Below are 13,590 nucleotides of genomic sequence, written 5' to 3'. Positions count from 1 at the left end.
ATAATAAAAAAAAAATAGCCCGATTCCTATCGAGGCACCTCAGTGCACCAGAGTCACCAGACCAATGAAAGAGTGGGACGTGGCAAAACACAACACCCAGTACTGTACTCACTCGTACCAAATCCAACCGAACGCGACCCAAACACCTCCACACGCACTCGCCCATTTCTCTGAACCCAACAAAACAAAACAACCCTGTCACGGTACTGGGGCTCACTCGTATCAAGGCCAAGGAGACGATGTTCCTGCGGGCGATCGCACGGCCACTGTTGGCGAGGGTGAAAGAGACAACGGGGATCGTCGGGCTGGAGGTGGAGCCCAACGCGCGGGAGTTGCTGATCAGGCTGTACACGAAGACGTTGAAGGAGATCCAGGCGGTGCCGGAGGACGAGGGCTACCGGAAGGCCGTCGAGAGCTTCACCAAGCACAGGCTAAATGTGTGCCAGGAGGAGCATGACTGGGAAGCCATCGAGAAGCGCCTAGGCTGTGGCCAGGTCGAGGAGCTCATCGAGGAGGCTCGGGACGAGCTCGATCTCATCGGCAAAATGATCGGTCTGCACGCTTCTTTTTCTTCTTTTAATTTGTTTTTAGATGTGGATTTGTGGTTTGTTTGGTTGTTGAGAAAGAGAAGAAAAGGAAATGGAATTTTTGGTGTTTGTGGTAATCTTATAGAATTAACTTCATTGTGAAAAAAAAACCTCAGCTTATGAGGAGGAAGATTTGTTTTGTGATTTCGCTTTCGAACCTTGTTTGGGCCCTGAGAAAACGAGGGAAAGAGAAGAAAATAGAAATTGAGATTTGGGGGATGGCGTTTTATGTTGTTTTGCAATGTGGGACATTGGGATTTGAGAGCTCAACGTTGTGCTGTGACTGTGAATTCATCGGTCTTTACATTTCTGTACATTGGGGGAAAAGAAGAGGAAGTGAAAGATAAGTGTTTTCCTTACTTTCTTCATGTTTGGTTTGATGAGTTATTGAGGTGAAAAAAAAAAGAAAAAAAAAAAGAGGAAAATATGCAACTGTATTGGAGCTTGCTCTATAAGTAAGATCCTTTGCATTTAAGAGTTGAATACGTGCCTTTGAGTGATTTCTTCCCTCATTCTAGGAGAATTTCATTGTGGTTCGCCAGGAGGGCTTAAAAGCTTTTGAACAGAAAATTTTAAGTCTGAAATGTGAAGCAATGCGTAAGGGGTTTATTTCATTTTATGCTTTTGCGCGTATGGGCAAGCTTATTTGTGTATACATCGTTGCATGCATGCCAGTGGCTCCTTAATATGGGTGTTTTATTTTTTCAGTGTCCAGAGAGTATGGGTTGTTCTGCCTATATTCTCAATCTTTCAATCGAATGGTTGGTCCAGGTTTTGTTTATACTTTGTCAAAACAGATTCAGCTTGTGTTAGGTCATTCAATTTAATTTGGACAGATTTAGGCTGGAAGATTATTTTGCGTAGTTGACTGTTTTACTATACGAAGATTACTTAATGGGTTGTTTTGTGTTAGTTTCAGCTCATAGCTATTTAAGCACTATCTGAGCTGGTAAAAATTCAGGATCCTTTTCCACCAATATGTATACACATCAGTCTGTATGCTGTGGTAATCATTCATTTCTTGTTACACTATGATTTCTCAATAAACATTGTACACCTTTGGAGGGGCAGTGGTACTTTAAGATTGTCTTTAATGGAAACAGATAATTGCTAATTGGAAGAGAAGGATTAAAGCAATGTTTACTCTGCAAGCACCTCAAACTCTCTTTAGTTGTGTGATACTTAGAACCCATGGTAGCTGCATGTTCAACTAACTTGGCATAATCTCTTTCTACAATCTTAATGCCTTGTTGTTTTGGGATCTGGATCATTATCATCTACTTGTTGGATTTGGCTTACATGCTGTTATTAAAATAACAGCATGTATGTTGTAGCTTAATTAACGGTCAAGATTGAATTTCTCAAAATCTCTATTCATTTTCTCTCTCCTATTAAATGATTCTAAAAAAAAGTCGACTTTAAAATTGAATATTGACCGTTGATTAAACTACAGCATACATGCTGTTATTTCAATAACAGCATGTAAGCCTTATCCATATTTGTTAACATCTACGGGTACTTTGGCCTTGCATATCAAGCTTCCTACTGGAGTCAACTTATGTATGTCAATTATGTGTCAGGCTACCATCAAATTTTTTTGTGACATCTTTCCTTTAAAAATGTCGGACCCTGTAGTATAAAACTTGCATTGGTTATGCTTGATAAGCTATTAGATTTAGTTTGTAATTATGTGTTTCTGCGTTGTGTTGGAATGCAGAGTGGGATCCATGGGGTGTTCCTGACGACTATGAATGCGAGGTCATCGAGAACGATGCCCCAGTTCCTAAGCATGTCCCTCTGCACCGACCTGGTCCTCTTCCAGAGGAGTTCTACAAGACGCTGGAGGCTGCTACTTCAAGCGCCAAAAAGGAAGTACCTGCTGGCACCTCCAGTGAGTCACAGTAAAAGGAGTATTATTCAGCTGGCATGTGCTTTGGGGAAGTTTGGATTCCAGAGCTGAATCTGTCTTTTTCTTCATATTCTCATGATTTTGTTCTCGTATAGTGGGACTGTTTGCTAGATTGAATAGAGTTTAATTTATGGGACAAAGGCTTGTATCTTAATAATCTCTACTTGAACAGAAGTACAAGAGCATGTGTTATTTCTTTCACTGTTCTGTTCTTGCAGTGTTTGGTGCTTATTGCAGGCAGGTAAAAATGTTTGTTTTTCAATGAGGCTCATATGTGTAAGCCCTCGGTATGCGTCATGAGTTGTGCAAGATCTGTTGATTTCTTATATATGGTAAGTAGTAGAAAGTAGATTTTGCCTAATCCTTGGACCTGAGGAGGATGTTTACCATATCAGTTATTAAAACTTTAATCATTATCTTCAATTAAATAACTCACTTTGTGCTATCTTAATACTTACTACCATAAAGAGGATTCTTAATTCTTTCCTTGCTTTGTTTCTTACAAAGTTTACCTTGGAAAATCAAGCTATTATGACATTTATTTCAAATTTGAAGTTAGTGGCAATGTTATCTAAGAGATTCAGATTTTGGGTTGAAGTGCATGAGTTGCATAGTCTTGTGCTTCATGGTCCATTCGGCCTACATGGGCCGGCGGGTCATTCCATATCTGGGTCATATATAGCATTTCGGACTCCTCTATGAAAAGTTATTGAATTGGGTGAATTAAATATAAAAAATGAACATTTTAGGACATTAAATGTAAAGACGGACAGATACTCTAAGGCGAGAGGGTAATCAAAAGTTGTACGTAAAAACCTAAAGAAATGGAAAATGATAAAAGGCACAACTTAAATTTAACTTTGGACCAACTTTTCTCCTAAGTTAAAAAAATAATAATAAATAAAAAATAATTGCTTGTGGAGGAGAGAAAGAGTCTTAAACTAGAGCAAGAGAGAAATTTGGTCTAGAAGTTGGGTTTAAGTTGTGGCTGTATTATACCTCTAAATAAATTGAGTCGCTGGGCCACATCAGCACTTAAAGACTGACAAGGTTATTTTCTAAATTGGGTTGGAAAAATTACATCAGCATTTGTGACGAACAATCTATTCTTAGAGTTTCTAATTCTCACATATATGTTTTAAAATGCATGTAATTTGTTAATCTTATTAAAGATGCATGTGAGATTCACATGATTTAATGATATTTGACAGTTTAATAAACTGATCTGAAAGAATTTTCCTAAAAAAAAAAAACTTTATCCACTTGAGATACAGTGGAAGCTTAATATATTTTGATAGATTTCACCTTTTTAGACCAATTATTTTGATGATTTAATTGTAGAGTGGGTTAGTTTTGATCCACTAGACCACTTTGGTCCATGCCCCACCCAACTGAGAAGCACTCGTGTTAACTACAGTCGTGCTCATCCTTTTTTTTTTTTCGAGCAGTGCTCATCATCCGGATAACTTTTCCAATGCTAAATTTCTTTTTCATGTCAATGATGATATTTTCATAGATGCCATCTACAGAAACTTGATTTAACTTAAGTACTCTTAAGGATGACCCCATTGCTGTGATGGCTGGATAACTATTAAGCAACTTTTGTTTGGAGATGGTAGGAGGGAGATTAAGATCAAGAGTTCAAAACTCATAAAGGAATTAATTTGGTGTAGGAATTGAGGAATTCTTGTATCATTGAAAGTTAAAAAGGGAAAAAATATATATATATAAAAAAAAAAAAAAATTGTAATATACTTGATGACAAAACGAGTTTTTTTAATCCATATTTAAAGCTCATTGAAGACATCATATACAGAGCCTGGAATTCAATGTTTCTCTTTATTCTTTTCTTAGCCACATTCACATCAATCATTTTAATTAAAACTATTATCAATCAATTCCCAAGATTTATTTCAATTGGACTTTATAAAAAATTAATAAATAAAATTTCGCTTACCTTTTTTTCTTTTAGAAATGCTATACACCACACAAATATTCTACTATGCTGACATTACCAAGTATATTACATACTGACATTGACAGTGTAATTTTCCTCAAATCAACCCTTGTTAAAAAAGAAAAGAAAAAAAATTCCAATTGTTAAATTAGAATAATGAGATGTTTTCTCTCTCCAATATATATATATATAAATTAAAAAGGGGAGAAAGGGACTACAAGGGAGAGTCCTTCCAACTCTTGATCCGAATGGAAGAGAGAATGAGGGAACTTAAGGAAATGCTACCAAATACGAGGTGGGAACAACCCATTTAGATAACGCATGTGCACGAAAATTGACATATCTAGACACTTTTGAAACATTTCAACTTCAAAAAGAGGAAAGATCAACACAAATGTCAGAAATTACATAAGCAAAATGCCAAGAAGCTAAAAGAGAAGGCCGATTCACTGCAAGAATCACTAGAAGCGCATCCCCTTCAAGGGAAAAAACATCCATGCCAGATCGAGTTGCAAGAAGAGCAGTCGTGACTTCTCCCAAAAGAACATAAGAGGAATGAAGCTTCAAGGTGGTTGTAGCAAAAATCTCTCTAGAAAAGTCACTAAGCATTTCTGCTGCGACTGCATGCCTCTAATGGCAACATCAAAATTCCCCTTGATGCAGCCCACACGAGGGGGGAAGCCATACGGAGGGGAGAGAGGCATTTTTCCAGACTAAGAGATGGAAGCCCAAAGTAGAATACAGCTACTGAGAAACCTTAGCCGGATCAGAGAATAGTAAGATATTTGTTGATATATAGCACTACTCTTTTTTCTTGTCAAATGATGATATACTGAGATATTAAAAAGATGTAACAAACATTTTGTGTGTTGAAATTTCTCCAAGCATTATAGTATGACATTTGATTTCAAAATTACTACTAAGTTAACCATAGAAGACTCTTTTGTGTTAATTTAGGATTAAATACTAACTAATTTATTTGATAGTTTAGCATGTGATTGTGTTTCTCATAATCATGTTCTACGGATCTCTCCACTACATTCTTCATCCCATTATTTCAAGTCTATCACATAAAATATACTTCCAATTCCAATGCCACCCTTGGCTCATTCGATTACTTCACATCACATTTTCATTAAAATAAAAATTGTTATTCCAAATCTTTTAGTAACCCTTTTGCTGTTTTGACTCACTTCTTTTCACTAATAGGACAAAATGACCTTTTAGGGCTACTTCAAAAGACGGGGTCACCCTTAATTTGTCACATTCCTCTAATTAAATAGCTTGCTTAAGATAAGATAGGCCTAACTTACCCAAAAACAAAAAAATTAATAATAATAATAATAAATAAAATAAATAAAAGATAAGATAAGATAGTCTTAACAACTTGCATCACTATTTTGTCTCTTGGAACTACCTCATGAATAATGATGATGCATTTTGCTTACTTCTAGGAAGGAGTGCTTTTTATTTATTTATTTATTTATCTCCTTCAATTAACACATAGTTGACGAAATAAAAAATTAGAATAATAATAATAATAATATTGAATAAAATATATTTGACCAACTCTAATATCTAAGCATAAAATATATTTGACCCGAGAAACCACTACCCACCAGCAACGAATCCCGTAATGTGAACGGACAAAAAGAGGATCTTGTGTTTGTCTCGTGATAAAGCCAATTGAACCGGACCCTGTCACGGTCCGAGGGCCGCCCTAACGCGGAAGGGACAACTGTCATGCACCCACTTGATTGTCCTCCTATTTTTATCAACTATTCACTATAAAAATACTAAATAAATATTATGATTCTCATATTATTTTTTCTTTTTAATTTTCTGAGCATATTAATATGTTTCTCATGATGAAATAGATTTATGCAATTAGGCGACATGGCTTTTTGCCACGTCGAAACTGTTGAAGAGTCATCAATCAAACATGAGGCACATAGGATTCCCCATAGCATATGATACCTTGCTCTCTATCTTTGAAATCATTTAAATCAATATGTACACACACGAAATAAATAGGATGTTTTAAGTTATTTGATAATTTTTTGTTTTAAGAACAAAAAATTAAAAAATTAAAAATATAGCCCAAGTATTTTTATTAAAATATATATATTAATTGTCCTAAAATTTAAGCAATATAATAAATAAAAATGCCAAACAAGGGCAATCCTTCAATATGGGGGCAAAAATATCCCAAGATTTAGAGCACATTACAAGATTTTTACTCCATTAATTGGAGTAAATTAATTAATGAAAGAAATAAATTTCGATTCCAATTTCAGTCAGTCATATGAAAGTAAAATTAATTAGATTTTGGATTCAAATATGCAAACCCCTTGTTAATTGATTAAGATTTTACAACTTTATGATGGAGAATTTCATGATTTGAACTATCTTTTTCTTTTCCGTACAGTGCTCTAATTGTCAACAATTAAATTGATCATTATGAATCTATCACTTCTCCCTCCCCTCATTATCATTATTATTATTATTATTATTATACATTGAGCCGGCAGGCTACTTTGGCCTATAGTAGATGGTGCAAAGAGGACCATGACGAGCATTTCAGCTCAATGACTACCATAACAAGAATCAAAAGGTGAAAACTAAAACAGCCTCGAGAGTCGAGATCCTCCTTGGACAACTATAAGCATATGATGATTATGTAAAGGAATATACATAAATAAAATTTTACTCTTTACACTTTTTTTTTTTTTTTTTTTTTTAATATTTGATATAAAAGACTCACTTTAGTGTAAAATGGGTGAAAATCATCTACTTAAAACATGCCAAATTAGCAAATAATTATAATAAATAGATGGGAAGAGTAAGATTACTCAAATAAAAACCCAATTGGAAAGAAGTTATTATTAAAAAAAAAAGAAGAAGAAAAAAAGACCAAACAGAAATCTATGGGGATGGATAGAGATTCTTTCCATCTTTTATCTATGCTATACCTAATTTGGTGGGCAAAGATCGAGAAGGGAAACTGTACAAGAAATTTCCTTTGCCCCGCGATAAAAAAAAAAAAAAAAAAGGAAGAGCGTCTGACCCCAAATCTCAGCAGCCATTCACGGCGGCTCCGGTGGTTGCTATGGCGGCAGCAGAGCAACACGGAGGCCAAGACGAACCCGAATTTGCTCCACCGCCATCCGAGAAATTGTCCCCGGAGCCCCCACCAGGACTACTATAGCCGAGCTCTTGCAGCCCCATGAAGATGTCCTGGCTCATGGCCATGTTTGGAATCAGAATCTCATCGTCATCCTCATCATCATCATCATCATCCGCCATTTCCTCGCTCTCTTTATCATTCCCATCAATCATGATCTTATTCTCTTCTTCGTTGCTGTTCTTGTTGGCAATAATTGCTTCTTCATCTGTTTGAACTGTAAGCGGTGTTGTGGGAGAGAGGCTTGTTGCTGACTGTGGGGAGGAGCATGAACCATTAATATTAGCTGTGCTCTGTGATGCGGAATTATCTTTGTCTATGGATTTATTGGGTACAGAGCATTTGTTGCGTGTACTGCCGGCCAGCGAGTTCCGGTGGGTGGGACGAGGGTGGGTGTGCTCGCCGGTGTAGGTGACGATGAACATGTTGGCGTCGACGTTGCTTCGCTCCACTTGTTTTCTTGCCGAACACCCTTTTGAGCTGCTGCACCGATAGTAGTTTCTGTGTTTCGAGAAAATTACCCGACTATTAGAGACAGATTTTTTTTTTTTTTACACGAAAAGCACAAAAATTCTTTAAAAAAGATCGGAAAAGAAAAGAAGATGAGCGATAAAAAGTTTACATAGGAATTTAACCTTGGATATGGAGAACCTTTGATGGGCTTTTGTCCGTATTTACGCCATGCCCACACATCCGCTGAGAGATTCGCTGCAGTTACATGGCACACCGTTCTCTTCTGCTGGCTCTTCCTGTAAATTAAAACGACGCAGTATTTGACCCTTTTAGCCATGAGGCATGAACAGCATCATGTAAAGAGTTTTCATTTTTTGTGGATCAATCGTAAACAGAAACAAGTTACTCAGTGGAAAATTGAAATACTACCTTTTTCTTGATCTGGGGGCCTGAGATTGCATGGTTGGTAAAGACATGGCAGGACTGGCTTGAGGCCTTTGAAACTCTTGTTGATGGAGTACTTGTCGCTGTTGATATGGAAGATTTTGCTGCTGTTGTTGTTGCCGCCGTTGTTGGTCTTGGATTCCCACAAAACCAGTGGAAGAAGAAGAAGATCCGGGCTTGAAATGAGACCTGATGGAACTACTTGTGGTAGTAAGCCGCACTGGATGTCTTCGTCTTTGTATATCTGAAAGGGAGGGATTGGGATTGATACCATGACTACTTGTTGCGGTAGTGGTGGGGAAAAAGGATTTACAGAATTCCTGCAATTCCTGGAAAGCAGTGGCTCTTGGTGGCTCTGCAAGATGGGGAAAAGAAAATGGGTCGTTTTCATCCTCAAAAGTAAGAGACGCCAAGCGAGCCAAAGGGTCTTCTGCAGCGGCGGCGGTGGCGGTGGTAGTAGTAATGGTCTTTTTGGTAGTCGCAGATTTACAACTCCGCACCACCGCATGTAGATCCCAGTCCTCAGCCATTGACTGACGATCAGCACTACAGACAAAACAGAGGCCTCTCACCTACAAATTCTCTCAAAATCTTTTTCTGCTTTTCTTGCTATCCTCAGCCCACAACTGGGCACTCAAAGGCAACACACAGAGATGGAGAGAGGACAGCGCTGACTTTCGGGTCGGAGAAAAAATTCAGAGAGAGGGAAGTGAGAGGAGATCATGTTGGAGCACTGACTTGGTAATTGTTAATTATTTATAAAAGGTAAGAAATAAATAATTAATCAAAATATTAAGAATCTATAAGAGAGAGAAAGAGAGGGGTGGTGGGTTTTGCCGTTTAGATGGTGAGGAGACACTTCCCTGTTTGAAACCCACTTGGGTTTAGCTTTTGCATTGACTTTGGTGAAAATGTCAAAGTGGGCCTAAGGCAAAAAAATTTGTGGAGGTTTGGTTCCAGCTTCCAAAAATGCCTGTGAAAATGGCTACTCATGCTTAACTATCTTTGTACTCGAAATCTGATTGGGTTTGGTGTGTCCACAAAGTTGATTCTGCCACGCGCCTTGTGTGGGGCGTGAGTGCACTTTGGTAAGTAGATGTGGTTCATTGGCGATGGCAATGGGCATGTCTTACAACTGGGCTACATTCCATTTTGTGTTTTCAGGCACTCTTTTGCGGGAGTGGGGCTGCTATAAACATAGTGGTTGGAATAAAGAAGATGAGCTTAGGAACAATGGAATCTCAACCTTGTCCCACTCTCTTTACCCTTTTTTTACCACTTGTACAAACACATTTACGGCTCACAATTTTTGGAAAAATCATCTATTCCCCCACTAAGATACTTTTAAACATGCTTATTGCATGCCTCATCTAGGGTGTGGCGGCATTGAGCCACCTCGATGGAGTTTTTGTTAGAATGATCGACCACTTTTTGATGGCATTAGAAGAACCACCCCTAATTGCATGAAAGCCATTTTAACAAAGTTTTTGTTTGAGTGATTGACCACCCCCTTGATAGCACTAGGAGTGGTCACGATCACTCCTAATAGTATTGGGGCCATCCTAAGGGGTTTTGAGGGTGATGCAACTTTTGGAACTTTTATTAGAGTGGTCGACCATCTATTTATGTGTTGTTATCAAACTATTGGATAAATATGATCATTTCATTCTAGCTTTTTGTATTCATGGAGATACTCGTTCCTATTCTTAGCTAGGTATAGGTAATAATTACCAATCGGACACGTAGTTTTAAATACTATTAATTACTTGCAATGCTATTGCGGAATGAGTATGCCGTCGAGGTTGGTTCAACTTTAACCTTCTTTTTTAACTTCTTAGTATTTAATAAGATCAAAGTTTTAATAGGTTTCACTTCTTTTTTTATTAGTTGATGAATAAATAATTGTAAGTTTGTAATGTTCAATTGCTTGAAGGTAACAGTACTATAAAATTAAACCCATCTATGTGTAAAACCAACCTTTGATATTTTGAAATTGGCATAAATTAGTAACAGCAAACAAGTGGTAATTTAAATGAATAAATGTTTTCACATTGATATATATATATATATTTGACACGTCCGCACAAGAGAAATGGGGTAGATTTGAATTAGTGACTTCAACTTTATTAGGTGTGGTCTACGGTCGATTGAGCTACCTCTTGAAGACATAATTTCATATTTTAAATAAGCTTAATAATTTTTGTTCCTTGAAATTATCATAAATCAAGCTCCGGTGAAAACTTCTTTTAAAAGATCATTTTTCCTGAACTTTTGGTGTGCAGGTGAATAAAATAATTTTTAAAAATTTAGAATATTGAGGGTGATTGGTGGATGATGTTTTTTTAATTAGAGTGAGATTAGTATCTAATTTTAAACAAGGGAAAATCTAGTATACTTTCCCGAGATCTAGAAGGAGATTAATATATTTTGATATATATTTACATATATGTCTATGCATAAATTCTATGCTTAATATATTATATATCAATATATGCTGTCACTTGCACGCGCTATAATGGAGCGTAAACATGATTCTTGTCCACGAGCCGCCATGGCACACTACTCTGCACCTGCACAGAAGATGATGGAAGCTGTCTCCATCTCTTCCGTGCGCCCCAGCTCCATTAAAACCCAATTACCATTCTTTATAAACCAACCAATTCTTTTAGCCAAAATAACAAAGTACAGACTCTAGGAAGAAAATAAATATTTATTTATTATTCTAATATAATTTTTAATAATTTTATAGACTAATTGAAAAAAAAAAATCCAATTTAATTAAAAGAAACTCTGTCCAAATAACAATACTACTAAAATAACAGTTTCTCTTTCTAATCCGATGCAACCCATAAGGTGATCAGGCTCGTGAGGGCTTCTGGGGGCTGCACTGCGTTGTGATGATGGAACCATGACCGTCCGATCCTCCAACCTATGTTGAAAGACATGTCATTGTGTTTTACTGGGCCCACTACACACCCACAAAGAGACAGAAAGGGAAAGAAAAATGTTCCTATATGAGTTGCCTTGTAAAACAAGTTTGTGTTTGCTTTTTTATTTTGATTTTATTGGTGAAAGAATCTTGAGCCATTAAAAATGAGTGCTTTTAATTTTGATTTTTTTAAAGTTGCTTTTTACGTGGGAATCTTTGCATTTTTATTTTTATTTTTAAAATTTTTACGGTGGGTGATTTGGTGCGAATGCGAGAGAGTGAGAGTGAAGTTCGGTGAGTTTGGCCTCGTTCATCTTTTCTTATGGATGAGAGGTAATTAGGTAGGTGAAGGACAAGAAACAAATGGGTGTGCTTAAAATTTGTTTTCCATGGAGGGCAGACCACCACCACGGACAGAGATTCTTTCAAATTTTCAATCCTTCTTGTTATTTTTGTTCCTTTTTATTTATTAGAGATATGTGATAGCGGCTTTTCTCATGGAAAGATGAGCTCACTACTCATTTGTAAGATTTTTTATGCAAATAGAGACTTTTTTATTTTTTTTGACATGCCCACACAAGAGAAAAAGAGAGAGATTCTAACTAGTAACATCCGCTTTATTAGACATGATTCACAGCTAATTGACCTATCCCTTATAAACACAAATAGAGACTCTTATTCAGACTTTAGAGTTACTTGGTCCTCCCTTGGAAACTATACCTTGCCGTAAATAGGTGGAAAACGATAATTTATAAATAAATGAGAGATGGCTCAATTAAGTATGACAAATTACTTAGCCATTTTTTGGCTTTTCCTTACTGACTAACTTAAGCATCAAGTGTCCAATTATGCATTACTCGCCCGTATTAACACTCCCAATAGAACAAAAAACCCTAGAAGCCGTCTCTTGGCCCTTCTCCTTAGAAAACAGTTTTGAGAGGAAGAGGGCCTCCTCCTCTCCCCTTGCTCTTCTACTCCCCGCTCCTATTCTCCCCCTCCCTTTTTTTTTTTTTTTGTATTTTTTTTCTTTATGTTTGTACGTGTTCTCCAACCAGATCAACAACTTTAGCCTCTCCACTATGCGTCCGTTCACCTTCCACCGTGTTGTGCCATTTATCTACTCCTTGGCTGCTGCTGTTGCTTGCTGGTTGTTTGTTTGTATTTTTTTGGTTTGAATAAGAGGTTTCTTCTCTCCAGATCTACTTTCATGAGTGAGGAGACATATTTAGGTGTGAAGAGTTATTTCTCACGACCTGGATAATTAGGTGTGAGGGGTTATCTCTCACAGCCAGTTTAAATAAATTTTATTAGAAAATTTGGCTACCCATATCTTAGATCTAGTCAGCTCGGAGCATATATACTCTTTAACTGGATTTGTACATAGGTTAGTGGAAGATTGAAGTCATAGATAATACCTGATTGTAAAAATTTTTGTTTGTATCCATAACTTTGTAACCTCATAGCATGTGACTATAATTTTTGCAGAACTTTATGCTTTGTGCTGTTAGAGCTTTTTGGTCGGCTCTGTAAGAGCTTTATGCTCGTGATCTATAATCAATGAAATCCTCAGATTTCCATTAAAAAAAAAAAAAAAAAAAAACCTTAAGCATCAAGGGTGGCCATGCTGACACACCTATAGCAAGCTCCTCTTTGCTCTCACATTGTCTTCCTTGCAAACGTCCTCCACCTCTAGGTGGTCGACGTGTAGCCAACTGTATCAACATATTTTTTGAAATGGGAACATTTTATACTCATTCATTGATAAAACTATTGCAAGAAAGAGCTCTTACAAACAGAGTAAAAAGCTCTGAAGCAAATCATAGTCGAAACTAAAGTTACAAGCAGCAAAGATACCAACATACCAATCAAGGTCAATCCATGACAACATCATCCGCTAACCCATGAGTATTCAACAAGTTTAGCATTAGATCTGCACCAAACAAACACAATCCAATGCATAGGTAGCACTTATTCATCGGCCTTGAGAGCAAAGAACCTCAATGTCGAAACTCATCCTCCTCGATCCGTAAGCAAGGATATTGTTCACATCCACAACCCAAGATACCCCCACAAAGCATCAAGATACAAACAGATAGATCAAACGAGAGAGGACATAGCCTTATTACA

At 37.0% G+C, this 13,590-nt stretch overlaps 2 protein-coding genes across 2 annotated transcripts; one reads left to right on the top strand and one right to left on the bottom strand.

Moving 5' to 3' along the window:
- The first annotated feature begins 126 nt into the window (after window positions 1-126).
- On the top strand, window positions 127-2,758 carry LOC132185048 (probable NADH dehydrogenase [ubiquinone] 1 alpha subcomplex subunit 5, mitochondrial). The gene is made up of 2 exons (XM_059598870.1): window positions 127-552; window positions 2,305-2,758. Exons 1-2 carry the CDS (start codon window positions 240-242, stop codon window positions 2,490-2,492), a joined length of 501 nt encoding a protein of 166 aa, XP_059454853.1. The 5' UTR covers window positions 127-239; the 3' UTR covers window positions 2,493-2,758.
- A 4,614-nt stretch (window positions 2,759-7,372) lies between these two features.
- On the bottom strand, window positions 7,373-9,319 carry LOC132167040 (probable WRKY transcription factor 27). The gene is made up of 3 exons (XM_059577935.1): window positions 8,520-9,319; window positions 8,273-8,386; window positions 7,373-8,138 (listed from the first exon to the last, which is right to left on the bottom strand). The coding sequence occupies exons 1-3, from the start codon at window positions 9,062-9,064 to the stop codon at window positions 7,529-7,531; spliced, it is 1,269 nt and encodes a 422-aa protein (XP_059433918.1). The 5' UTR covers window positions 9,065-9,319; the 3' UTR covers window positions 7,373-7,528.
- Between the last annotated feature and the right edge of the window lie 4,271 nt (window positions 9,320-13,590).

Source organism: Corylus avellana, chromosome ca1 (assembly GCF_901000735.1).
Source record: "Corylus avellana chromosome ca1, CavTom2PMs-1.0".
Lineage (NCBI taxonomy): Eukaryota > Viridiplantae > Streptophyta > Magnoliopsida > Fagales > Betulaceae > Corylus > Corylus avellana.
The sequence above is the reverse complement of the archived record's forward strand: the minus strand, read 5'-3'. Positions and strand labels throughout refer to the sequence as shown.